This window comes from Vulpes vulpes, chromosome X (assembly GCF_048418805.1).
Source record: "Vulpes vulpes isolate BD-2025 chromosome X, VulVul3, whole genome shotgun sequence".
NCBI lineage: Eukaryota > Metazoa > Chordata > Mammalia > Carnivora > Canidae > Vulpes > Vulpes vulpes.
This window is the reverse complement of record NC_132796.1, coordinates 107,064,316-107,090,553: the sequence shown is the minus strand read 5'-3', so window position 1 is coordinate 107,090,553 and position 26,238 is coordinate 107,064,316. Positions and strand designations below refer to the sequence as shown.

The 26,238-nt window shown below is 39.2% G+C and overlaps 1 protein-coding gene and 1 long non-coding RNA gene across 8 annotated transcripts in view; one reads left to right on the top strand and one right to left on the bottom strand.

The window, feature by feature from the left end:
- The window catches only part of LOC140596308 (uncharacterized), a 248,193-nt gene that overhangs the window by 210,385 nt on the left and 11,570 nt on the right, over positions 1-26,238 (bottom strand). The gene's annotated exons all lie outside the window — the stretch shown is intronic.
- Positions 13,551-16,648, top strand: CXHXorf66 (chromosome X CXorf66 homolog). Its single transcript, XM_026009074.1, has 3 exons — positions 13,551-13,638; positions 14,503-14,659; positions 15,763-16,648. The coding sequence occupies exons 1-3, from the start codon at positions 13,551-13,553 to the stop codon at positions 16,646-16,648; spliced, it is 1,131 nt and encodes a 376-aa protein (XP_025864859.1).

Here is a 26,238-nt window from a genome sequence, read left to right as displayed (position 1 = left end):
TACATATTTCTGTATTTTTTATTTTTCATGATGAGAGTAGACTAATATATTCCTCATGCAATTTTAAAATGCAATTAAAATAAAGATGAAGATTTCAGGCATCTTGGCAGGCCACGAGTATAGGGAACATTTAGAACAATTTTCAAGGGGTCAGAAGAACCAAAGGGATAAAGGATGCTGAAATACCTCTGTGTGGCTTGAAATTTTTATGAGGTGCATATATTATTTCTTTAATTAAAGAAATCAAATGGGAAAGAATGCAAAGCCCGAGGTGGGATTGCACTGGCGATGAAGGCCCAGAGGAGGGCAGTAGAAAGCCATGAGGTGGAAACCACAGACCGGTTGTTCCCTCCTGTCACCAGGAAAAGAGTAGAGGATTCAAACTTGCCTGCTGGGAGCTGGGACAAGCTTGGGCACTACTGATTCCAATGGGAACAATGCTGGCCAGACTTTGGGAGCAAGACAATCAGATAAAAGGGGAGAAATCAGGAAAGTGGCAAGGGTTCGGCAATGGACAGCCAAGGAAAAAGAAAGCAGAAGAGGCATTCTTGACAGGTAATCATCAAACAGGAGCCCAAGAGCACAGCCCTGGGGCAGACAACCTAGAGATTTCTAGGGTTCTTGAGGACAAAGCCCTGTGTGGAAGCACAGGCTGAGTCTTTGACCCTGCCCCTCTGCTTTTAAAGTGGCCAAGGATATTTAAAGAAAAAAAATGTTGGGACACCTGGGTGGTTCAGTTGGTTAAGCCTCCAACTCTTGATTTCAGCTCAGGTCAGGATCTCAGGGTTGTGAGATGGAGCCCCAAGTCCTGCTCCTCATTCAGCAGGGAGTCTGCTTGAGATTCTTTCCCTCTGCCCCTCCCTCTACCCCTCTCCCCACCTCTCTCCTCACCCCCTGAGGCTCCCACACCCTCTCTCTCAAATAAATAAATCTTTTTTAAAAAATGTTGCTAAAGTGGACAAAGATAAGGATAACCCTGCAGGATGAAGTTGCAGAGAAAGAACTAGGCAACAAGTGCAGGATCAGATCTTGTCTTTACTTCAAATGTTTGATATTTTGTATGTAATGGATTTTTTGGATTAATTTTTATTTTCTAAAAGATTTTATTTATTTATTCATAGAGACACACAGAGAGAGAGAGAGGCAGAGACACAGGCAGAGGGAGAAGCAGGCCCCATGCAGGGAGCCCGATGTGGGACTCGATCCAGGGTCTCCAGGATCACGCCCCGGGCTGCAGGCAGCGCTAAACCGCTGTGCCATTGGAGTTGCCCTGGATTAATTTTTATTTTAAAATATTATTTATCTGTATTATTGAGTGTTTGAGCACCCCTTAAACTTTGTGCCAGAGGCAAGTGCTTCACTGGGCATCAGCCTAGTTCTGACAATAATTTTTTAAATAATAAATTTATTTTTTTATTGGTGTTCAATTTACCAACATACAGAATAACACCCAGTGCTCATCCCGTCAAGTGCCCCCCTCAGTGCCTGTCACCCATTCACCCCCACCCCCCACCCTCCTCCCCTTCTACCACCCCTAGTTCTTTTCCCAGAGTTAGGAGTCTTCATGTTCTGTCTCTCTTTCTGATATTTCCTACCCATTTCTTCTCCCTTCCCTTCCATTCCCTTTCACTATTATTTATATTCCCCAAATGAATGAGGCCATATACTGTTTGTCCTTCTCTGATTGACTTATTTCACTCAGCATAATACCCTCCAGTTCCATCCACGTCGAAGCAAATGGTGGGCATTTGTCATTTTTAATGGCTGAGTAATATTCCATTGTATACATACACCACATCTTTTTTTTTTTTTTTTAATTTATGATAGTCAAACAGAGAAAGAGAGAGAGAGAGAGAGAGGCAGAGACACAGGCAGAGGGAGAAGCAGGCTCCATGCACCGGGAGCCCGACGTGGGATTCGATCCCGGGTCTCCAGGATCGCGCCCTGGGCCAAAGGCAGGCGCCAAACGGCTGCGCCACCCAGGGATCCCCATACACCACATCTTTATCCATTCATCTTTCGATGGACACCGAGGCTCCTTCCACAGTTTGGCTATTGTGGACATTGCTGCTAGAAACATCGGGGTGCAGGTGTCCCGGTGTTTCATTACATCTGTCTTTGGGGTAAATCCCCAACAATCTGGCAACAATTATAACAAATCTGAAGCAACAAATGGGATTTTTAAAATATTTTATTTATTTATTCATAGACACAGAGAGAGGCAGAGACAGAGGCAGAGGGAGAAGCAGGCTCCATGCAGGGAGCCCGACGTGGGACTCGATCCCCGGTCTCCAGGATCACACCCCAGGCTGCAGGCAGTGCCAAACCACTGCGCCACCGGAGCTGCCCAACAAATGGGATTTTCAAGTACATCTATTATGCACGATTTTAATCAAAATTCTACCCCAGAATTTATTTTTAAAGATTTTATTTATTTATTCATGAGAGACACAGAGAGAGAGGCAGAGACACAGGCAGAGCGAGAAGCAGGCTCCATGCAGGGAGCCCAACATGGAACTGGATCCTGGGTCTCCAGGATCACGCCCTGCCTGGGCTGAAGGCAGCGCTAAACCCCAGAGCCACCCGGGCAGCCCCATACCCCAGAATTTTTAAGTGAAATGGATTTCTCTAACATGCCAGTCATGTAAACCTACAAATAAAATAATATGTATCTATGTTTTTAAAAAAGAAAGTGTTTCTGTAGCTATTGTGAATATTATGTTAACATTCAAATTAATTTGGAAGCTATTTCTGAAATATTGGCTTTAAGATATTGCCTATTGAAAATTGAAATAATATCAAGCATCTTTTCTTACCACAATGGCATAAAACTGGAAATTAATTACAAGAAAAAAAAACTGGAAAGAACACAAACAATGGAAACTAAACAACATGTTACTAAACAACCAATGGGTCAATGAACAAATCAAAAAGGAAATAAAAAAATACATGGAGAAGGGGCATCTGTTTGCTTTGTCAGTTAAATATCTGACTCTTGATCTCTCAGCTCAGGTTTCGATCTCAGAGTTGTGAGTTCAAGCCTTGGGTCGGGTTCCACGTTGCGTGTGGAGCCTACTTATAAATGAATGAATGAATGGATGGATGAATAAATACAAAAATTACGTGGAGACAAGTGAAAATAAAAACACAATGGTCCAAAATCTTTGGAACATAACAAAAGCAGTTTTAAGAGAGAAGTTTATAGCAATACAGGCCTACCTCAAGAAACAAGAGGAACCTCAAATACTCTAATCTTATGCTAGAAGTACTAAAAAAAAAAAGAAGAAGAAAAAACTCAAAGTTAGTAGAAAAAAAGGAAATCAAGACTAAAATGGAAATAAATTAGAAACTAAAAACACAATAGAAAAGGTCAATAATGGGGCACCTGGGTGGCTCTGGTTGAGCATCTGCCTTTGGCTCAGGTGGTGATCATGGGGTCCTGGGATGGAGTCCTGCATCAGGCTCCCATGGGGAGCCTGCTTCTCCCTTTGCCTATGTCTCTGCCTCCCTCTCTGTGTCTCTCAAAAATAAATAAATAAAATCTTAAAAAAAAAAAAAGTCAACGAAACCAAGAGCTGGTTCTTTGAAAAGATTAAAAAGGTTGACAGATCTTCAATCAGATCTTCAAGAAAAAAAAGAGAGAGGACTCAAATAAATAAAATCAGAAATAGGGGATCCCTGGGTGGCTCAGCAGTTTAGCACCTGCCTTCAGCCCAGGGCATGATCCTGGAGTCCCAGGGTTGAGTCCCACATCAGGCTCCCTGTATGGAGCCTGCTTCTCCCTTTGCCTGTGTCTCTGCTTCTCTCTCTTTCTTTCTCTCTCTCTCTCTGTCTCTCATGAATAAGTAAATAAAATCTTTTTAAAAAATCAGAAATAAAAGAGGAAAAATAACAACCAACACCACAGGAACACAAAGAATTATAAGCAAATACTATGAAAAATAGTATGTCAACAAATTGGATAAACTTCTAGAAACAATCTTTCAAAATTGAATGAGAAAAACAGAAAATTTGAACAGACCAAATATAAATAATGAAATTGAATCAGTCATCAAAAACCTCCCAGCAAACAGAAGTCCAGGACCAAATGGCTTCACAGGTGAATTATATGGAACATTGAATAAAAGTTAATATCTATTCTTCTCAAACAATTCCAAAAAAATAGAAGAGTAAGGAAAACTTACAAATTAATTCTACGAAGCCAGCATTACCTTGATACTAATACCAGACAAAGACACAAGAAAGAAAGAAAGAAAGAAAGAAAGAAAGAACAAAAGAAAGAAAGAAAGAAAGAAAGAAAGAAAGAAAGAGAACTATAGGCTGGCATCCCTGATGAACATAGATGCAAAAATCCCCAATAAAATAAAAGCAAACCAAAATCAGCAATACATTAAAAGGATCATTGACCACGACCAAGTGGGATTTACTCCAGGTATGCAAGGATGGTACAATATTCACAAACTGATTAATCTCATACCTCATATTAACAAGAGGAAGAATGGAAACCATATGGCCACCTCAGTAGATGCAGAAAAGGCATATGACAAAATATAAAATCTGCTCATAATTTTTTTAAAAAGATTTATTTTTTAAAAGATTTTATTTATTTATTCATAAGACACACAGAGAGAAAGGAAGAGACATCAGCAGAGGGACAAGCAGGTTTCATGCAGGAAGCCCAATGTGGGACTCGATCCCAGGACCCCAGGATCATGACCTGAGCCCAAGGCAGACGCTCAACTGCTGAGCCACCCAGGTGTCTCTGTTCATGATTTTAAAAAACCTCTTAACATAGTTTAGAGGGAACATACTTTCACATAATAAAGGCCATATATAGAAAAACCTATAGCTAACATCACAGGCAATGGTGAAAAACTGAAATTTTTTTCTCTAAGATCAGGAATAAGACAAGGATGTCCACTCTCACCACTTTCATTCAACATAATACTGCAAATCCTAGCTACAGCAATCAGACGAGAAAAAGAAATAAAAGGTATCCAAATTGGTAAGGAAGAAGTAAAATTGTCACTATTTGCAAATGATGTGATACTGTATATAGAAAACCCTAAAGACTCCACTAAAAAAATTAGAGCAAATGAATTCCATAAAGCAGGATATAAAGTTAATATATAGAAATCTGTTCTATTTCTGTACACTAAGTAACAGAAGGAGAAATTAAAGAAACAATCCAAATTATAACTGCACCAAAAAGGATAAAATACCTAAGAATAAATTTAACCAAGGAGGTGAAAGACCTATACTCTGAAAACTATAAGACACTGATGAATGAAATTGAAAACAACAGAAACAAACGGAAAGATAAGCCATGCTCATGGATTGGAAGACTATCATTAAAATGTCCATACTTTCCAAAGCAATCTACAGATTCAGTGCAATCCCTATGAAAATACCAAACAGCATTTTTCACAGAGCTAGAATAAATAATCCTAAAATTTCTAAGAACCACAAAACACCCTAATAGCCAAAGCAATCTTAAGAAGAACAAAGGTGTAGGTATTACAAGCCCAAATTTCAGTATATATTACAAAGCTATAGCAATCAAAATAGTATGGCACTGGCACAAAAATAGACACATAGATCAATATAACAGGATAAAGAGCCCAGAAAGAAAAAATTTAATTTATGACATTTATCTATGTCATTTAATCTATGACATTTAATCTATGACAAAGGAGGCAAGAATATACGATGGAGAAAAGACAATCTTTTCAATAAATGGTGCTGGGAAAACTGGATAGCTACATGCAAAGGAATGAAACTGGACTACTTTCTAATACCATACACAAAAATAAACTCAAAATGGATTAAAGACCTAAATGTGAAACTTGAAACTATAAAACTCCTAAAAGATCACATAGGCAGTAATCTCATGGACATTAGCTTTAGCAATATATTTATGGATATGTCCCCTTGGGCAAAGAAAACCAAAGCAAAAATAAACTACTGGGACTACATCAAAGTAAAAAGCCTTTGCACAGCTAAGGAAACTATCAACAACAACAATAAAAGGCACTCTACTGAATGGGAGAAGATATTTGCAAATGATTTATCTGATAAAGGGTTAATATGCAAAATATATAAAGAGGACACCTGGTGGTTCAGTGGCTAAGCATCTGTGTTCCACTTAGGTTGTGATCCAGAGGTTCCAGGATTGAGTCCTACATCAGGCTCCCTCCATGGAGCCTGCTTCTCCCTCCGCCTATGTCTCTGACACACTCTCTCTCTCTCTCTCTCTCTCTCTCTGTGTGTGTGTCTCTCATGAATAAATAAATAAAATCTTTAAAAAAATATATATATATATATATATATACATATATAGGGCAGCCCAGGTGGCTCAGCGGTTTAGCGCCACCTTGGGCCCAGGACGTGATCTAGAGACCTGGGATCAAGTCCCAGGTCAGGCTCCCTGCATGGAGCCTGCTTCTCCCTCTGCCTGTGTGTGTGTGTCTCTCTCTCTGTGTCTCTCATGAATAAATAAATAAAATCTTTTTTAAAAAATGAAATTAAAAAATAAAAATAAAAAAATACATAAAGAACTTATGTAACCCAACACCAAAAAAACTAAAAAAACTAAAATCAAAAAATGGGCAGAGGACCTAAATAGGCATTTTTCCAAAGAAGACATACAGGTGACCAACAGTCCTATGAAAAGATGCTGAATATCACTAATCAACAGGAAATGCAAACCATAACCACAATGAGGGGTACCTGGGTGGCTCAGTCAGTTAAGCGGCTGCCTTTGGCTCAGGTCATGATCCCGGGGTCCTGGGATCCAGCTTGTGTTAGACTCCCTGCTCAGAGGGGAGCCTGCTTCTCCCTCTCCTTCCCCCTCCGCCCTCCCCCTGCTTGTGTGTGTACCTGCTCTCTCTCAAATAATAAATAAAATCTTAAAAAAAAAAAAAACACATCTCAGCTCGATAGTCATCTCCTCCAGGGGTCCCCACTCTGAATATTCTTTTTGCGTATTCCTGTTACACTGTAACCTGTGACATCACACATGTATGACATTACACACCTGTGCTACCTAGTGATTGGTTATTTACCTATCTGTCTCTCCCATTAGATTTCAAACTCCTTGAAGGTAGGGACTATGTCTTTTTGAATGCTCTGTGCCTAACACAAAGCTTCCTGTCACTAATAGACAAGTTTTTTGCTGAATGAATAACTGACCTTGATACTTCTCTCTATATCATGCCTCATAGAGAACCCATCAAGTCCCACCCACCATCAAAATATTTCTCAAATTCATTGATTTTTCTTCATCTTCATCACCACTACTATGCTTCAAGCCACCATCTCCTATCACCTGGACCACTGTCACAGCCGCCTAATTATCATACTACTTTCTCCACTTGTGTCCCTCCAATCTATTCGCCATACAACAGCCATTGTGATTTTTTTTTAAATACAAATCTTATTATGTCACTCTCTACGTCAGAAACTCTTCAATGAAATCCCACTGTTCTTAGAATAAAGTGCAATGCACTTAAGTTGACCTACAAAGCCCAAACTTCTCTAGCCTCCAGTCTCTTAGCTTCTTTTGGGGTTTCCAGCTTGCTGCTATCCCACCACAGGGCCTTTGCATATGGATCTCCTTTACCTAGGACATTCTTCTTTTTCACCTTCTCTTAACTTGCTCCCACTCATATTTCAGAACTCTGCCCCAGTGTTGCTTCCTTAGGAAAGCTTCCCCTGACCCTCTTGATGAAATCAAACTTGCCATTGACTTTCCCAGAACCTTTATAGTATCTATCACTGCTGGGTTTTTTTTAATATTTTATTTTTTATTTATTCATGAGAGACACAGAGCGAGAGAGAGAGGCAGAGACAGACACAGGCAGAGGAGAAGCAGGCTCCATGCTGGGAGCCCGACGTGGGACTCGATCCCAGGTCTCCAGGATCATGCCCTGGGCTGCAGGCCGCGCTAAACCGCTGCGCCACCGGGGCTGCCCTATCACTGCTTGTTTTTGTTTAATGTCTGTTTCCCACTCCATTCAATTGTCTCTGCCACCGAAACTCCAATGGCACATAAGAAGCCCTCAGTAGGAGTGTCTGGGTAGCTCAGTCAGCTAAGCATCTGCCTTGGGCTTAGTTCATGATCCTAGGGTCCTGGGATCAAGCCCGCATTGGGCTCCCTGCTCAGCAGGAAGCCTGCTTCTCCCTCTCCTTCTGCCTTTCCCCTTGCTTGTGCTCTCTGTCAAATAAATAAATAAAATCTTAAAAAAAAAAACAGAAGCCCTCAGTAAATGTTTGAGAAGAACTTATTGTCATGCCACACAAAATTGAAAGAGCCAGTCCCTTTGGGAAAATGCACTGTGCTTTCCCCACTGCCACAGGATCTTCCAACCACACACACCTCTCAGGGAAAATCTCCTACAAGTAGACTGTCCTCATTCACACATGAAGCTGAAATTAGGGCAGGCAGAAGACAGGCTAAACAAAGAGAGACTGGAGCATCTACCAAGCAAAAGTGTTGTGGTTATCCTGCTGTAAGGGCCTAGACTGCAGAGTTCCAAGATGAGTCCATTCCTCAAATAGTATGTCCTAGTCCATTAGTTATACAGCCACAGGATATGGTTGTCAGGGAAAACTTTTCAGAAAGTTGAATGCTACATTATGTAGCAGCCCTAGTTACTTCCCAAGTAGTATTCATTATGCTCATTAATTTTTTAGCTTAATAAACATATCAACTGCCATAGAAATAACTTTATCATTAAAGGGAAACATATTTTTCTCATTAAGCCAAAGAAATGGCAAAACTCTCAAGCATACCACCTCGAAGAGTTTCTTCAGGCTTTCTGTTCTCCACAGCAACTATTCAAAACTTTCCCAGGTCCTCAAAACTCTGCCCCTTCCCCTTGAGGAACTCAAGGATGAGTTCCCTTGTCATTCACTAGGAAAACAGAAGCTATCAGAGAGAAATTCTCCAAATTCCTCCCCCCAGCCCCTAATTCCCACCCCTACTCCCATCTTCAATGGCTCTGTATCAGATCACAAATTTTTAATCTGGGGATGCCTGGGTGGCTCAGTGGTTGAGCATCTGCCTTCGGCTCAGGGCATGATCCTGGGGTCCCAGGATCAAGTCCTGTGTCAGGCTCCTTGTGGGCCTTGACACTCAACCACTGAGCCAACCCAGGCGTCCCTATTAAATTCTATACTGCCCTCCTAAGGAGCTTGGCTCTGTCTCCTCTCTGTTCTGTGGCTTCAACATCTTCCCCTATACTAGCTCTTTCTCATCAGCTTTATTATTATTATTATTATTATTATTATTATTATTATTATTAGAGTTCAATTTGCCAACATATAGCCTATCACTCAGTGCTCATCCGTCAAGGGCCCCCCTCAGTGCCCATCACCCAGTCACCTCATTCCCCCCGCCCACCTTCCCTTCCACTACCCCTTGTTTGTTTCCCAGAGTTAGGAGTCTCTCATGTGTTGTCACCCTCTCTGGTTTTTCCCACTCATTTTCTCTCCTTTCCCATTTATTCCCTTTCACTATTTTTTATATTCCCCATATGAGTGAAGCCATATGATGATTGTCCTTCTCCGATTGATTTACTTCACTCAGCATAATACCCTCCAGTTCCATCCACACCGAAGGATGGAATTTCTATTTGTCATTTCTAATGGCTGAGGAATATTCCATTGTATACATAGACCACATCTTCTTTATCCATTCATCTTTTGATAGACACCGAGGCTCCTTCCACAGTTTGGCTATTGTGGACATTGCCTTTAATTGAGCTGGGCCTCTCGATTTTATAAAATGATTTTTATAAAATGCCCATACTCCTCTAGCAACCGTCCTATCTTCCCCCTTTGCAGTCAAAGTTGAAAGAATTGTCTACACTAGCAGACTTCACTTCCTCAGCTTCAATTACTCTTCAGCCCACTGTCTGGCCTTTGGCTCTAACTTTCCACTGAAAGACTGCTCTTGCCGAGGTCACTAATAACCTTTTCATTATTAAATCCATTTTAACTTATTTTCATACATTTTTTTCTTTTCAGACATTTAATAGTATTTTTCATTGTTGACTACCCCATATACCTTAAAAAACTCTCTTCTCATGGTTTCTAGGACCTTATACTTTCTTGGTATTCCTCCCTACCTCTTTGCCAATTCTTCTATTTTTTAAGTTTTTATTTAAATTCCAGTTAGTTAACATGTAGTTCTATATTAGTTTCAGGTGTACAGTATAGTGATTCACCTCTTCCATACATCACCCGGTGCTCATCACAACTTACACTCTTAACCCTCATCACCTATTTACCCATCCCCCTTCCTCCCCGGTCTGGCAACCACCAGTTTGTACTCTAACCTTAAGGGTCTGTTTCTTCATTCGCCTCTCTCGTTTTTTCCTTTGCTCCTTTATTTCTTAAATTTCACATATGAGTGAAATCATATGGTATTTCTTGATATTCTTTGCTAGATCATCCTCCTTTACTCAATTTCTAAATGTTGACGTTCCTTGGGGTTTAGTCCTGAGCACTTTTCCCTCTCTACCTTCTCTCCTTGGGTTGATCATATCCATTCCTATGGGCTTCAGTTAGCTTCTAGAATGGGTTTCTGACTTGGGTACATAAATTCAGACAATTTGTAAACTTGAACAAGTAAAAACATATTTTTATTTTCACCAATCACTAATGAAAATTTAGTATTTCTCCCAATTATGAATGTAGGCAACAAACCACAGTAGTATAAACCAGTGTCTGTGACATTGCCATTATTAGAAATCATATACTTAAGATAAATTTTTTTTAAAAAAAGAAATCATATGCCGTTTAGGGGCACTTGGGTGGTGGCTCAGTTGGTTAAGCATCTGCCTTCAGCTCAGGTCATGGTCCCAGGGTCCTGGGATCAAACCCCACATTAGGTTCCCTGCTCAGCAGGGAGTGTATTTCTCCCTCTGCCTCCCCTGTCTTCTCGTGTTCTCTCTCTCGCGCTCTCTCTCTCAAATAAATAAAATCTTTTTTTTTCAAATAAATAAAATCTTAAGAAAATCATATATAGTTTAATATATTACACTTGTTACAAATATCTCAAAATATTATTTATGCTTATTACTTCAGTATATAGTAGTTATTAGATACACTGCTAGATCTCTTTATTTAATGAGTCAATAATTATGTATTTCACATCACAATTTTTGTATTTGACAACTATTTCAGTATAATTCATTTATAATCCTATGCATTTTGTTTGGTACATTTAAAAACATTATTTTGAGAGAAGGTTCACAGGCTTCCCCAGACTGCCGATGGCACAAAAAGTATTAAGGAGCCCTGTTCTAGATGCTGATGATCCCCACCCTGAATCCATCTTCTGAACTTCAAGTCCATATATTTCCATTCTTTCAAATTATTGTTAGAATGATTTTTCTCTCCCCAAGCACTGTGCCTAGTCTTAATATAGCTCTCTACACACTATCTTGTAATTACTTGTATCCTCTACTTGAATATAAGTTCCATGGGTACAGAAATTTTTATCTTGACTATTTTGGGATCTGCAGCATTAAGCATGGTATCTGGCATTATAGGAGCACTCCATAAATGTTTGTTGAATAAATGAATGATTGGATTGAGCTTTAGCCTGATGATTAGCAGCAGCTCAATAAGAAAGTTAAAGGACTATCCAAATCTTAATATTTTTTTTCTGACAGATAAATAAGGCTACTGAAAAAAATATGGTTACTGAAGTATAAGAGGTGGGAAAAATTAATTTTAATTATTTTATTTGAAAACTTAAATTTTGTAAGTGCGTAGTGTGGCTTAGGAAAATTGATGAGACCCATTCCCTCAGTAATATCCATTTTTTGCTAAAATATTAAATTGACTTTCAAATAGTGTATTGGGGACTTGTACATTGTGAATTTGAGACCCACATTGGGTGTAGGTAGAGATTACTTAAAAATAAAATCTTTTTTTAAAAAAAAAGAACACCGAGTTCTACTCTTCAGAGCCTTATATTAACTACAGACATCATTATTTTCACTGGCCTTCACTAACCATTACAATGGGGGGGTGCAGAGGAAGAGGGAGAAAGGGAATCTTTTTTTTTTTTTTTTTTTTTTTTTTGAGAAAGGGAATCTTAAGCAGGCCCACGCCCAGCCCAGTGCAGAGCCTGACACGGGGCTAGATCTCACAACCCCAAGCTCCTGACCTGAGCTGACATCAAGAGCTGGATGCTTGGGCAGCCCAGGTGGCTCAGCAGTTTAGCGCCGCCTTCAGCCCAGGGTATGATCCTGGAGACCTGGGATCGAGTCCCACATCAGGTTCCCTGCGTGGAGCCTGCTTCTCCCTCTGCCTGTGTCTCTCTGCCTCTCTCTCTCTTTCTGTGTCTCTCATGAATAAATAAATAAAACCTTTAAAAAAATAAAAAGTCGGATGCTTAAGCAAGTGAACCACCCAGGCACACCATTACAATTTATTTTTAAGTAAAAACAAAGAGTTACTGTACCATAAAAGAATAGTTTGGGGACACTCTGAAACTTTTTGGGGGGGTTATTGTTTCCTTCACTGTGCATTAGTTTTTTTATTTTGATGTAGTCGCAATAGTTCATTTTTGCTTTTATTTCCTTTGCCTAAGGAGACATATCTAGAAAAGTGTTGCTATGGCCAGCCTCAGAGAGATTATAACCTGTGCTCTCCTCAAGGATTTTTATGGTGTCAGGTCTCTAAATGGTCTTTAATCCATTTTGAGTTTCTTTTTGTGTATGGTGAAAGTTAGTGGTACAGTTTAATTCTTTTGCATGTGGCTGTCCAGGTTTCCCATTGTATATTCATTTTTCTTTGTCAAAGATTAGGTGATCACATAATTGTGGGTTTATTTCTGGGTTTTTCTGTTCTATTCCATTGAATCTGTGTGTCTATTTTTATGCCAGTACCATACTGTTTTAACTACTACTGCTTTGAAATATCTTAATTTTGTTAAGAAAAAAAATCCTATAGACTTATATCCAGGATGGTTTAACCCCTATAACACTTAAGAATTACTACAAGGCTGAAAAGTACCTCCTTACCATTTAATAAGGAGAAACAGTTCTTCAATACCTAAAGCAATCCCATTTTCCCTATCTTCTCTAAATAGCTCCCCCTGTGCTTTTAATAATGACACAAACTTATTTATTTGAATTTGATAGAATATTTGATATGGAGAAATAAACTTAAAAATAATTTGATGGGTTTTTTTTAAGATTTTACTTATTTTTTCATGAGAGACACAGAAAGAGAGGCAGAGACACAGACAGAGGGAGGCAAAGCAGGCTCCATGCAAGGAGCCCAATGTGGGACTCAATCTCAGGAATCCGGGGTCAGGCCCTGAACCAAAGGCAGACACTCAACTGCTGAGCTACCCAGGCATCCCTCATTTGATGGTGCTTATACACAGAAGTTCAGGCATCTCCATGGTGAGATTATGTTGTCAGACTATGACACAAAATGATTATGATGTCATAAACTAGAACAAGCTTGAACCATATCAAATACAGGAGTCTCCTTGGCAGAAGAGACATTTGAACAAATCCCTGGACATGAATCTTTTCATTTGTGTCCTACTTTTATTCATTTGGACAAACAGTTGTTTAAATACAAACCAAAGTGATGAATCTTCTACTACAGGTATGTGTCTAACCTTAAAATTAGGATCTATTATGTTATATACTTGAGCACTTAATTAGACAAGCTATGTTTAAGAGATCTGCTGTTTCTTGAATGTTGCCACTAATAGGTCTTTAAGAATTTCTAGGAAAACATCTGAGAGTTTACCTCTGTGTGAAAAACACAAGTAACATAGAAGCATAAATAGACATTTTGTCTGCCTTTACTCCCCTTCCCCACCCAATCCACCAACCCCTGCCCTCAACTAATCTGGCATGGTACCTAACATATAGTGGGCTTCAACAAGAGTTTTTCTTGTCCTGTCCCCTTTCCCACCGTACACATTCACACACAAACATTAACACTCAAGGGATGCCTGGGTGGCTCATTAGTTGAATGCCTGCCTCAGCTCAGGGAGTGATCCTGGATTCCAGGGATTGAGTCCCTCATCAGGCTACCCACAGGGAGCCTGCTTCTCCTTCTGCCTATGTCTCTGCCTCTCTCTCTCTAGGTCTCTCATGAATAAAAATCTTAAAAAAAAAAACCATTAACACTCAAGTGCATTCACATGTGCAAGACATACATACACTTAAAATCCTAGGTAATGGGGTGAGCAAGTCATAATGCAGAGGTAACCAAGGCAATTGCACTGATTAGCTGGAGATGCTTCCCAGATTTGGCTTATGGGCATGAGCTAGCTTATATTGCTTTTTATACTGTGGCTGGGAATGTGATACAGGGAGGAAAATGACAGTGGAACACTGATCTTCCTTTAAAAAGCATTGATGAAAAGATTTGATTTTGATCTTTACTGACAAACCATTATTAAATGGAAGGAAACTGGATTACCTAACACATTTTCTGGTGAAACAATCTCTTTGACAGGAGCTAAGCACGGTGAACCAGTGGAGAATAAAATGGACGATGTCAGGAGACGTCTACTCATTATCGTAATTGGCATTATGATCATATCTTTTGTCTTTACCTGTTTTTGTTTTCTTCATTACAACTGTATGAGTGACGATGCACCCAAACCCGGAACGTAAGTTTTACACTCTTAAATTAAGAACGCAGGGTGTGTGTATACATGTAGTGGCGGTTTCATTGTTGTTGTGGTGACTTAATGTTAACCCCAGACTGCTAAAGAGCTCATCTTCTGAGTGGATTCCTTCACTTCAACAGTATCAGCTCTTAAATATTCTCAAGTACATGATCAATTCTAGCATATTCTAAAGCTCTCTCCTGCTGAGGGTTCAGCTGAGCCCCGAGCTATTAATTTCATCATAAATTGAGTCTAGGAAAAGAATGGGCTTGACTATCTGAATAAGACAGAGAGAATAAAGAAGGGGAGAGACTGAAACCAATATTACACTGTATGTTACCCAACTAGAATTTAAAGAAATAATTTGAAAAGAGAAAAAAAAAAAAGAAGAAGCAGAGAGAGAGAGAGAGAGCTGGGTCTCTGCATTCCAAAAACAATAAAACATTTTGGATATTCTACCATTTTAAGGCATAATAGCATGAAAAATTATTCATTGTTGTTGTTCTCATTGTCTCAACTCCCTGCCTTTCCTATAGGAGGATCAGGCTGGCCCTCGTATAGCAGTTCTCTAAAAATTTCACAGTATAAGGACTGCTGACTAAAATACACCAGTGCTCTGTCCCTTTATTTCTAGAGTAATATTGTGGATATAAATATGCATGGATAGATAACTTGATGGTCATAGTGACTCTAGTCTCAGGGTTTATTCTTTCCTTATGACAAGTTGTGACAGTTGTGTATGAGTTGCATATCAACTGTAACTTTTCTTAAAGTTTAATTTCTAGAATAAGTGAAATACTCCCTCTTCTTCTCAACAGTAGACTTGAAACAACTTTGTGTCATTCCATATGCCGGCTATTTGGTTATCTAATGTGTCTAAAATCATAAAGGTATTCTCAAGAAAAATAAGTATTCAGCATGCATTCATATCTGTAACTGAAATTATGGCTTTCACCACACTCCAATTCTGTGTTCAATTTTCCCACTAGAGCAAAAAAAAGATGAAAAAATATAAACTGACATGGTAGCCTGTGTTTTCTGGTGATAGCAATAGTACTCTTTTATTTTAAACTGTTATATTCCAAATTTCCTATTATTTTCAGGTTCAAGAAAGAAGATGTGACAGCCAAGCCGTTCAGATCATCCAAAATATCACTCAGTCAATCCAAGATAGCCACTACATGCAGTGTAGAAAAACAAGCCATGTTACCCAGTACAGATAAGTTTTCTGGGCCCTCAAGTCCAGAAAAGTCATCCATACCATCTACCGCAGAGAAGTCAATCAGGCCCTTGTATCCAGGAAAGCAATGTTTATCATCTAGTACAGAAAAGTTAAACAAGTCATCAAGTCAAGAAAAGTCATGTAGGCCATCAAGACAACCAAAAAAATTGAAGTCATCCTACCCAGAAAAGTCATATAGAATACACAGTCTAGAAAAGCAATATAAGCTAGCTCATGCCCATAAGCTAGGTGGTCAGGCCTGTTCATCCTATTCAAATAAGGCAGTGAAGCCACCTTGGCCAGACCATCTACAATATCCAGACAGGCCAACCAAGCCACCTTGTCCACGAAAGCGAAAATTGCCACCCAGGCGATCCAGTTTTCAGAAATTAACCAAATCTCCCAGATATCGTAATCTAAAAAGGTCAGTTAGTACCGATAGGGCATGCATATTATCTAGGCCTCAATTAATCAAGCCTTGTCGATGCTGTAAGGAAAAATGCCTTGTTTGCAGAGCTTCTTCTGAGCCTTTGGTCAATGTTTCTGAGGCAATGAATGGAAATGCTCAAAACTCATCTTTTCCAAGTGAAGCAACATCCTTTTCCAAGTTCTTTCATAAGACAGATAACAGAGACAATGCACTCTGTGGCAGTATGAGTAGCAGTGATTTGATGACATATGACAGTGATGACAGTGATAGGGAGGTAACCATTATTTGCAACATAAAATGCAATGAGGCCGTCCTTAAAGATGCCCAAGAAAATTAAAGACTCAATAAAAATAAAAACCATCTGTTAAGAAGCAAACTTATACCAACTATTTTATGCTCATCATCCTTTAAAACTCCAATAGCTGAACATCTATTTGCAATTGTTGAGATTAGCCCTATCCATCTTGGAAGCAATTTATTTAAAAAATACTAATTAAATGTATGACATAACAAATGATTTTACTGTTATTATTGAATTTTAGAGGCAAAAGGTTCTTTTGATGTATCTTACTTAGATCTGGTCACTTGGAAGGAAACCACAAGCACATGTGCACATGCAAACCATGGGTACCCTGGACTCCTCTTTCCCTTGGATTAGCCCTCAAATGAAGTCTCAACCCAATTAAGTTTTTTTTTCTCAAGTTTATATTTTGATGTTTATACACAGTCCTCACAGTTTAAGAGTGGCTTCCTGTAGTGCCCAGTGCTTAGCAGAAATGGCTGTTAAGTGCTTAGCTCTGGTGGAGTTAGGGAAACTCCTGATAGCCATTTCTAACATCAGTCTCCTTGACTGCTACTTATTGTTGTGACCATTTAATAAGGTATGTAAATATGCAATCACTATGTTTTACACCTAAAACTAATACAATATCATATGTCAACTATTCTTCAACTAAAAAAAAGAAATACTGAATTCAATAAAATTAGTCAGGTCATGTTAACAAAACTAAAATAAATCAAAATAAATAAAAAGCATTGTGGGAGCTATAACTTGATTTCCTACTGCCCTTTTTTAAAAGACAAATTATAAAGGGTTAAAATTTTCCTGGGTTAGAAAACTCTGGTCTTAAACATTGTATGGTCTCATTCATTCAGGGAATATAAAAACTAGTGAAAGGGAATAAGGGGGAAGGAGAGAAAATGAGTGAAAATATCAGTGAGGGTGACAAAACATGAGAGACACCTAACTCAGGGAAACGAACAAGGGGTAGTGGAAAGGGATGTGGGCGGGGGGTTGGGGTGACTGGGTGATGGGCACTGATTGGGGCACTTGGCGGGATGAACACTGGGTGTTATGCTATATGTTGGCAAATTGAACTCCAATAAAAAAAATTTTAAAAAAAGAAAACCCTGGTCTTTTTAAAATTCACAAATACAAGTGAAATTTCTGATTAAAATTTTAAATTGTTTACTATTTTTAAAAAGTTCAAACATATACAAAAGTAGATAGAGCAAGTAGAATAATGAACACCCATATAAGCATTGCTCAGGTTCAATAGTAATCATTACGTGACTAATCTTATTTTATTTATACTTTTATTCATTGCCCTTCCCATTTATAGCTCTAAAAGATGATGACTTTTAAAAATACATACACAGGGACACTTGGCTGGCTCTGTTGGTGGAGCATGTGACTCTTGATCATGGGGTTGTGAGTTTGAGCCCCACGCTGGGTGTAGAGATGACTTTTTAAAAAAGTACATGCACACACTACCGTATCTCACCTAAAAATTAACAGTAATTCCTCAATAACAATTATCCAGTCAGTATTCAAATTTCCCCATCCATCTCCTAATTTTTTTTAAAGATTTTATTTATTTATTCATGAGAGATACAGAGAGAGAGGCAGAGACATAGAGGGAGAAGTATGCTCCCTGCAGGGAACCTGATGCAGGACTCAATCCCAAGACCCTGGGATCATGACCCCAGCCAAATTCATATGCTCAACCACTGAGCCACTGAGGCATGCCTCCTAATTTTTTTTATTTTTTTATTTTTTTAAATTTTTATTTATTTATGATAGTCACACAGAGAGAGAGAGAGAGGCAGAGACACAGGCAGAGGGAGAAGCAGGCTCCATGCACCGGGAGCCCGACGTGGGATTCGATCCCGCGTCTCCAGGATCACGCCCTGGGCCAAAGGCAGGCGCCAAACCGCTGCGCCACCCAGAGATCCCTCCTAATTTTTTTTTAAATTTGTTTTTATTGAAGTTCAGTTTGCCAACATATACACCTAGTGCTCATCCCACCAAGTGCCCTCCTCAGTGCCCATCATCCAGTTACCCCAACCCCCCGCCCACCTCCCCTTCTGCAACCTTTTGTTCATTTCACAGAGTTAGGAGTCTCTCATGGTTTGTCTCCCTCTCTAATTTTTTTTTTTAACGGCTGCTCTGTTCAGATGATCTGACCAGCGTTTGACAGCATCTAAGGTTAAGTTTTCAAAATTATGTCACTGGATAATCTGGCTTCATATTGTGCAATGATTTTAGAGTTAATCTGAGCTGTTAGTAGCCTGGAAATAGTAAAAGTTGAAATTGTATGGTTCTCAGTTTAAATTCAACCAACGTCTTAGTAGGCAAAACTAAATAATCTAAGCTTTCCCATTTTGAAGCCTAGAGATTTGTAATACTTTAATATCTGTGAATATTAATATATAATTAAAATAACTAACTGGCAGTGACAACCAATGATAATGATATCTTAAGGACACAATGCATGAGTATGTAGTTCCTTTCTAAACCACATTTAATTATAGAGCAGGGGGCAGCCCCGGTGGCTCAGCGGTTTAGCGCCGCCTTCAGCCCAGGGCGTGATCCTGGAGACCCAAGATCAAGTCCCATGTCGGGCTCCCTGCATGGAGCCTGCTTCTCCCTCTGCCTGTGTCTCTGCCTCTGTCTCTGTCTCTCTCTCTCTCTCTGTGTCTCTCATGAATAAATAAATAAAACCTTTAAAAAAATAATTATAGAGCAGGGGGAACGCCTGGGTGGCTCAGCGGTTAAGTGCCTGCCTTCAGCTCAGGGTGTGATCTGATCCTGGGGTCCCAGGATCTCAGGATCGAGTCCCACATCCAGCTCCCTGCATAGAGCCTGCTTCTCCTTCTGCCTGTCTCCGCCTCTCTCTCCCTGTGTCTCTCATGAATAAATAAATAAAATCTTTTTTAAAAATTAAAAATAATTATAGAGTAGTAGTCTACAGAATATTTGAAGCTCATTCAATATGTAAAGTTCTAATGCATTAATGGGGGCTTCACACATAAAGCCAGCATAGAATAAGTAATAAAAATATGTACTGTGAGTCAGAAAAGAGCTTTAACCAAAAAAAAAAAAAAAAAAAAAATTTACCAGTGGAAACTTGCCCAAGCTAAAAATTCAAGTAAGTTCTATCACTGCAATAGATAGTCCTTAGTACTTCTTGGAAATGTCCTGATTTAAGTAAGAAAGTCCATATTTCTATTTCCTGGCTTTCTTGCAGCACTGTCTTATCTCTCATGGTACTTTATTTACACTTCCCTTCTCTCTCACTCTTATTTCTCTTCTGCTGTTCAGCAGGCCAGGATCATATGCTCAATGGGCCCAGGGCTTCCATACATTTCCATTCTCCCTCCAGAAGACCCTGTGAAGCCAGTTTCAAATATGGGATTTCCCTCTCTGGCTATCCCCACTCTCTGTTGAATCTGCCTTTCTCACACTCATCTCCAAAACTCATACCTTGCTCCTGGCTATGGGACGGACTTGAATTATATTTGGCTCCTTTTATTTAGTACAGCTCTTTCTAGAAGCCCATCACTTAAAAAAAAAAAAAAAGATACTAAACGGTTAGATTTCAAACATTGCTCACATATATTTTCTACCTGAAACTATATAATCATGGAGCTGAAATGATGCTTCAAGATCCTCTCTTCTACCCTGCTGTGGGAAGGGGGAGCTGTGAAGAGCTGAAGGAATGTTCATTTGGCAAGAAGACCACTTTTTACCAGTGGTAGGGAGGCCAGAAGAGCATGGCATGGTGCCAGGGAACACAGATCTTTCAATGGCCAGAAAGAAGTGATATACCACAGGTGGGATGATTATGGTACTGTCAAACAGAGACTTAGGAAAAATCTTCAGCTTTATCAGTTCCCCAAATCCTATAGTCCCCACCATACTGCATGCATTCCCTATAAAATTAAAAGCAGCAAAGGAAAAAAAAATAGAAGTCAGAAAAAAGCTCTGTTGGAGCTTCAGCCAAGTATCTCCTTAATTGTAACTCAATATACAACCCTCAATTATTCCTGTGCTGCTGTGACCTTAGAAAACAAGAGTTAAGCATGATTAATTAGTTTTGCAATTATTTATATAATGCATAGAAAGGGCCACTTTTGAAATAAGCAAGGGCTAATTATAGCTTACATCTAAGAACTTTCAGATAGCTCTACTTGTTTAGAATTATCCCTTTATATGCCTGAATCAAAATAACACATTGAAAAGACTGCAGAAGGAGAAAAAATAAATTGTGATAAATGTCACATGTATTTTACTTTAAAAAATAAAATATAGACACAATATAGCCATTTTTCTCTGAATAGTAGAAATTTCTACTAATAAAAAATTCATATATATCTTCTATCATCAATCTCTTCCCTTAGTCACCTATTTTCCTAGCAAAATGGACTATTTTTTAATAACTTTTTGAAATGACCAAAGGCAGGTAACTGCAAAGAGTAAAAGAAGAGAGAAAGGCCTATGATGTGGAATGGCTAGAATAATTAGTCCTGCAAATATTAAGAGTGGACTGTATCTCTCTGCTATTTTGCAAAATAAGAAAATCAAGGGGTGCCTGGCTGGCTCAGTCAGTAGAGTGTGTGACTCTTGATCTCAGGGTTGTGAGTTCAAGCTCCAAATTGGGTGTGGAGATAACTTAAAAATTGTTTTTAATCTTTAAAAATCAATCAATCAATCAATCAATAAGAAAATCAATGTTAAATTGCTTGGCTACAAATTGGAATGCAAGAATGTGGCTGAGCTTCCTTCCTTTACTTTCCATGTGTTCATCTAAATAAATAAAAAGGTATTCACTACAAAGTTAAATAAAATTCTCATGTACTACAGAACTAATGGTAGATATTATAGATTATTAACAATAAAGGCAGTCAGCTTCTGAAAGTGATAGTTGTTGGCAAAAGGAATATATCTCTGTTGTGTAAACAAGTCTCTTTTATAAACCTTAGTTTTGTTCAAAGAACAGCAGTGACAAAGAGTGGAATTGTTGAAAATAAAGCTTTCTATGCTGATCTCTTGTGGTTACTATAGAAAATAATAACAGCATATTATATACCCACTTAATTGAACTGATGGACGGGTAAGTTATTTCAGGATCTATATCACAACTGCTAGCCTAGGAGACTGTCAGCAAACCAGTCTGAAATACCATAATCTAAATCAAGCCACTTTTCTTGTTTCATTTGCTGTTACCATGCACCAAACAATACATGTCTAAAATCGAGATTTATGGTATTCTAGAGCTTTAAACCTCTTTTATGCTGTAGCCAGTCTCCCAAAGAACACCTCCCCTATTCACTACGTGGGTACTCAATGCTGTATGGGATAGAAAAAATATTTTATGTGTGACTATGACATCCCATGGGTCCTGTATGTATGCCAGAGTTTGTTAGTTTCTTTTTCTAAAGCTTACATTTTGGTGTATGCTTCTGTCATATCTGCGGTAATATGGATCAAGTTTTATTCAAGTATATAAGGCCTCAGAGGTCTGCCACACAAACAGTCTACATCAAAACACTTTGTAAGAAGTATTAAAATAAGAGGAGAAAGAAATCCAGGAGATGCCACAAGAGATACATGGTTTATGAATGATGGAATACCTTTATAGGCTGAATTGTGCCTCTCCACCAAATTCATACATTGAAGTCCTAACCCTCAGTACCTTAGAATGTGGCTTTATTTGGAAATAAGTTCATTGCAGGTATAATTAGTTAAGATGAGGTCATAGTAGAGTGGGCTCCTAATCCAATATTACTGTGTTATTATAAAAAGGGGAAAGTTGGACCTAGACAAACAAACAGGGAGAGTGCCATGTGAAGTTTGGAGTTATGCTGCTACAAGTCAAGAAATGACCAAAAGCTGAGAGAGAGACCTGGAAAAGATCTTTCCCTAGCATCTTCAGAGGGGGACATGACCCTATTGACACCTTGATCTCAGACTTCTAGCCTCTAGAACTGTGACGGAATAAATTTTGGTTGTTTCAGCCACCCAGTTTATGGTGCATTGCTATGGTAGTCCTAGGAAACTAACCTACATGGCGAAGATTACTATTGCCTGGGGGTGCCTGGGTGACTCAGTTGGTTAAGTGCCTTCGGCTCAGGTCATGATCTCAGGGTCCTGGGATCAAGCCCCATATTGGGCTCCCTGCTGAGCCAGGGAGTCTGCTTCTCCCTTTCCCTCTGCTCTCCCCCACCCCCGCTCATGTACTCTCACTCAAGTAAATAAATAAAATCTTAAAAAAGAGATTGCTATTGCCTAAAGAATAGTTACAATCAAACAAAATATGAGGGGAGTGCTGAGGAAGGTATCCTTTACACCCCATCAATTGCACTGACTCCTCCCCCTAGGAAAAGGAGTGACTAATCTGATTGGTCAGAGTTCAGCACTCATAGACAAGGTCACTGCCTTGAACAGTGATTCGTGTTTGCCATGCTCTCTGCACAATCTGTGAATAGGTATGTGAGAAAGCTCTGGGGTCCTCATTCATTGTTCTAGTTGGACAAGTAGACACTTGCTCTCTCCATATGTGAATATACAGGCTGGCCCCAAGATTACAATTCTAGTGTAAAGTTGGAGGCCCCCTTCCTACCTGGAAAGTGTAAGTGGCATCTACAATCAACCTCATAATGGCACACTGTGTTAGGTTATTGGGCTTCAGCCAGCCACTAATGAATAAATCAGTCCTCTGTTACCAGTACATTGTTTTTATTTGGTTATTGAAGAGGAATGAGCAGTCCTAAATATCCTAAACAAACCCTACCCAAGAGTCACAAGCCCTGGTCAACACTACTTCAACTTCTTTTAAGAAACTCTTACAGTAAAGTTATTTTTTGAAATTGTGACATTTGTTATATATTCATGTTGCTCCAAACACTATTGAGTGATATACATAGAAATAATATCAGTTAGACTCTGCCTCCGAACAGCTTCTATTCTTCTTTTTTTTTTTTTGAAAGATTTGATTGAGGGATGCCAGGGTGGCTCAGCACCTGCCTTTAGCCCAGAACGTGTTCCTGGAGTCCCAGGATCGAGTCCCACATTGGGCTCCCTGCATGGAGCCTGCTTCTCCCTCTGCCTGTGTTTCTGCCTCTCTCTCTCGGTCTCTCATGAATAAATAAATAAAATATTTTTTTATTTTATTTTTTTAAATTTTTATTTATTTATGATAGTCACAGAGAGAGAGAGAGAGAGGCAGAAACACAGGCAGAGGGAGAAGCAGGCTCCATGCACCGGGAGCCCGACGTGGGATTCGATCCCGGGTCTCCAGGATCGCACCCTGGGCCAAAGGCAGGCGCTAAACTGCTGCGCCACCCAGGGATCCCTAAAATCTTTTTTTAAAAAAAGGAAAGATTTGCTTGCTTGATTGATTGATTAAGGTGGGGGAGGGGCAGGGGGAGAAAGAACCTCAAGCAGACTCTGCACTGAGCACAGAGCAAGGAGTCTAAGGTGGGGCTGGATCCCCTGACCCTGAAATCATGACCTGAGCCAAAACCAGGAGTTGGACTCTTAACTGTCTGAGCCACCCAGATGCCCCCAGCTTCTATTCTGTGGAAGAGATAGTCCATTCCCCTCCAAAAAAAGCTCTACTAAAATTAGCCTGAAAGAAAATAGCAAGTCTTCAAAAATAGAGCCAATAATAGTAAAACATGCACTATTCTAAACTTGTACTATTGCTGTGGCCACACTGAATCTCTAATAGAGATATTTTTAAGTTTTAGGATTTTTATCCACACTCCAAGGTAACAGCTATTGACTTACTGGAAAAATATCACTGTACCAGTTCAAGGAATGAGTCTAAAGGAGGAGGACTCAGGGATAAGGTTGAGAGATGTAGCAAATAAAAATACAGGACTCTGGGGCGCCTGGGTGGCTCAGTCGGTTAAGCAGCCAACTCTTGACTTCAGCTCATCATCTTAGAGTCATGAGATGGAGGCCTACATGGCACCACATTAGGCTCCTCACTCAGTGGGGAGTCTGCTTCTCTCTCCCCCTCTTCCTCTACCCTACCCCTCACTCATGCTCTCTTTCTCTCTTTAAAATTAATTAATTAATTAATTACAAAATATAGGATGCCCAGTTAAGTGTGAATTTTATATAAACAATGAATAATTTTTGGCATGCATATGTCAAAGAATATTTACAATTTACCTGAAATTCAAATTTAATTGGGCATCCTGTTTTATCTGGCAACTCTGCTCAGGAAGGACAAATAGGAGAATACATGTAAGCAGATTAGTCAATTTGCTAACTTCTTCAGGTTTATGCTGGAGAAGCTTATAGCTTCTGAGAGGGACAGTCCTTCCAACAATGTGATTCCACTCCTCTAAACTCTGGAGAACCAAAAGTAGACAACTGACCTCCTAGGAGCCCATAACTTGGTCGGCCATCAGATGTGGTTTCTTGAGAATTTTCAGTAAGAGAGACAGACTCTAGTGAGAGAACTATGTGGATGCTTGAATTAAATAACATGTAGAAAAAATTTTTTAAAAATAAATAACATGTAGAGTATGGCTGGGAAGGCATGTTAGGTAGAAGGTAGATGATAGTCAAAAGAAAGAGGACACAGAGAAGCACAGAAGAGAGAAACACTATGCGGTCGCTGAGAGAAAGAGCAAGCAACCTGCTTCTGCTTGCCAATTCTAGTTCCAATCACTCTATAACCTGGCTGTCCTTCATAGTCCAGACATTTGTAATATCTGTTGTATTCTTATAGTAAATGTCCCTTTCTTAAACTGGTTTGAATGAGTTTGTACTCCTTGTCACCACTGATCCTCAACTAAGACATGGTGTGAACAAGAATGACAAATGGCTTCCATCTCAGGTGATCACTCTGATCTATTCACATAGCTGTGTAGAGGGCTGGATTGCAAAAGATCATGGGATTACTTCAAAATTCAGCGACAAAAAGTACCAAGATTGACTAGCATTGTCTGCTATGAACTTGAGAGCGGGGAGTAGCAACATATGTGCCATATATTTGCCATCCCTGCAATTGAGGAAGAAATTGAAATAAGCATACATGTTCCTCTAAAATATGCGAAAGGTCATTGTGTAAGTACATTAAGGAAATATAAGGTACACAGAAAAACCCAAAATATATGTAATTTCATCAATCACAACAGTTTGTTGAACTTTTGCCTGTTTCTATCAGTTCTTTATAGTTATGTAATACTTAATTTCTTTCTATGGAAGGTCACGGACAGAAATGAATATAAATCATTTATTTTTCTGGCAGGCTTCATTTGGACTATGTTGATATTTAAACAGTTCATGGAAAAGTATGTCAAGGCTATAAATAAATTCTCTGTACATTCAAGATCATGAATATTGTTTATGATCTGGGCCAAGAACAAAAGCTGATTAGAGAAATTGCCATATATTCCTGAGACAGCTTTAGTTTAAACCAAAGAATGTTGATTTCCCCACTAAATAACAATAATTAATAACAACAACAAATATTAATATGATAGAGTGGGTAGTTAGTTAGATATGAGCAGGAAACAAATACTTTCCAACTGATTAAAAGGAAACCAAGTTCCAAACAGCAGGGAAATATGATGGGGAGGGGTTATGCATGTGTTGTTCCCTATAACCACTGCCCTACAGCAACC

Coding starts and splice junctions, on each gene's coding strand:
- CXHXorf66 (XM_026009074.1), top strand. CDS start 13,551: ATGAATCTTTTCATTTGTGTCCTACTTTTATTCATTTGGACAAACAGT. Junction 13,639..14,502: donor TGATGAATCTTCTACTACAG/GTATGTGTCTAA, acceptor TCTCTTTGACAG/GAGCTAAGCACGGTGAACCA. Junction 14,660..15,762: donor GATGCACCCAAACCCGGAAC/GTAAGTTTTACA, acceptor TATTATTTTCAG/GTTCAAGAAAGAAGATGTGA.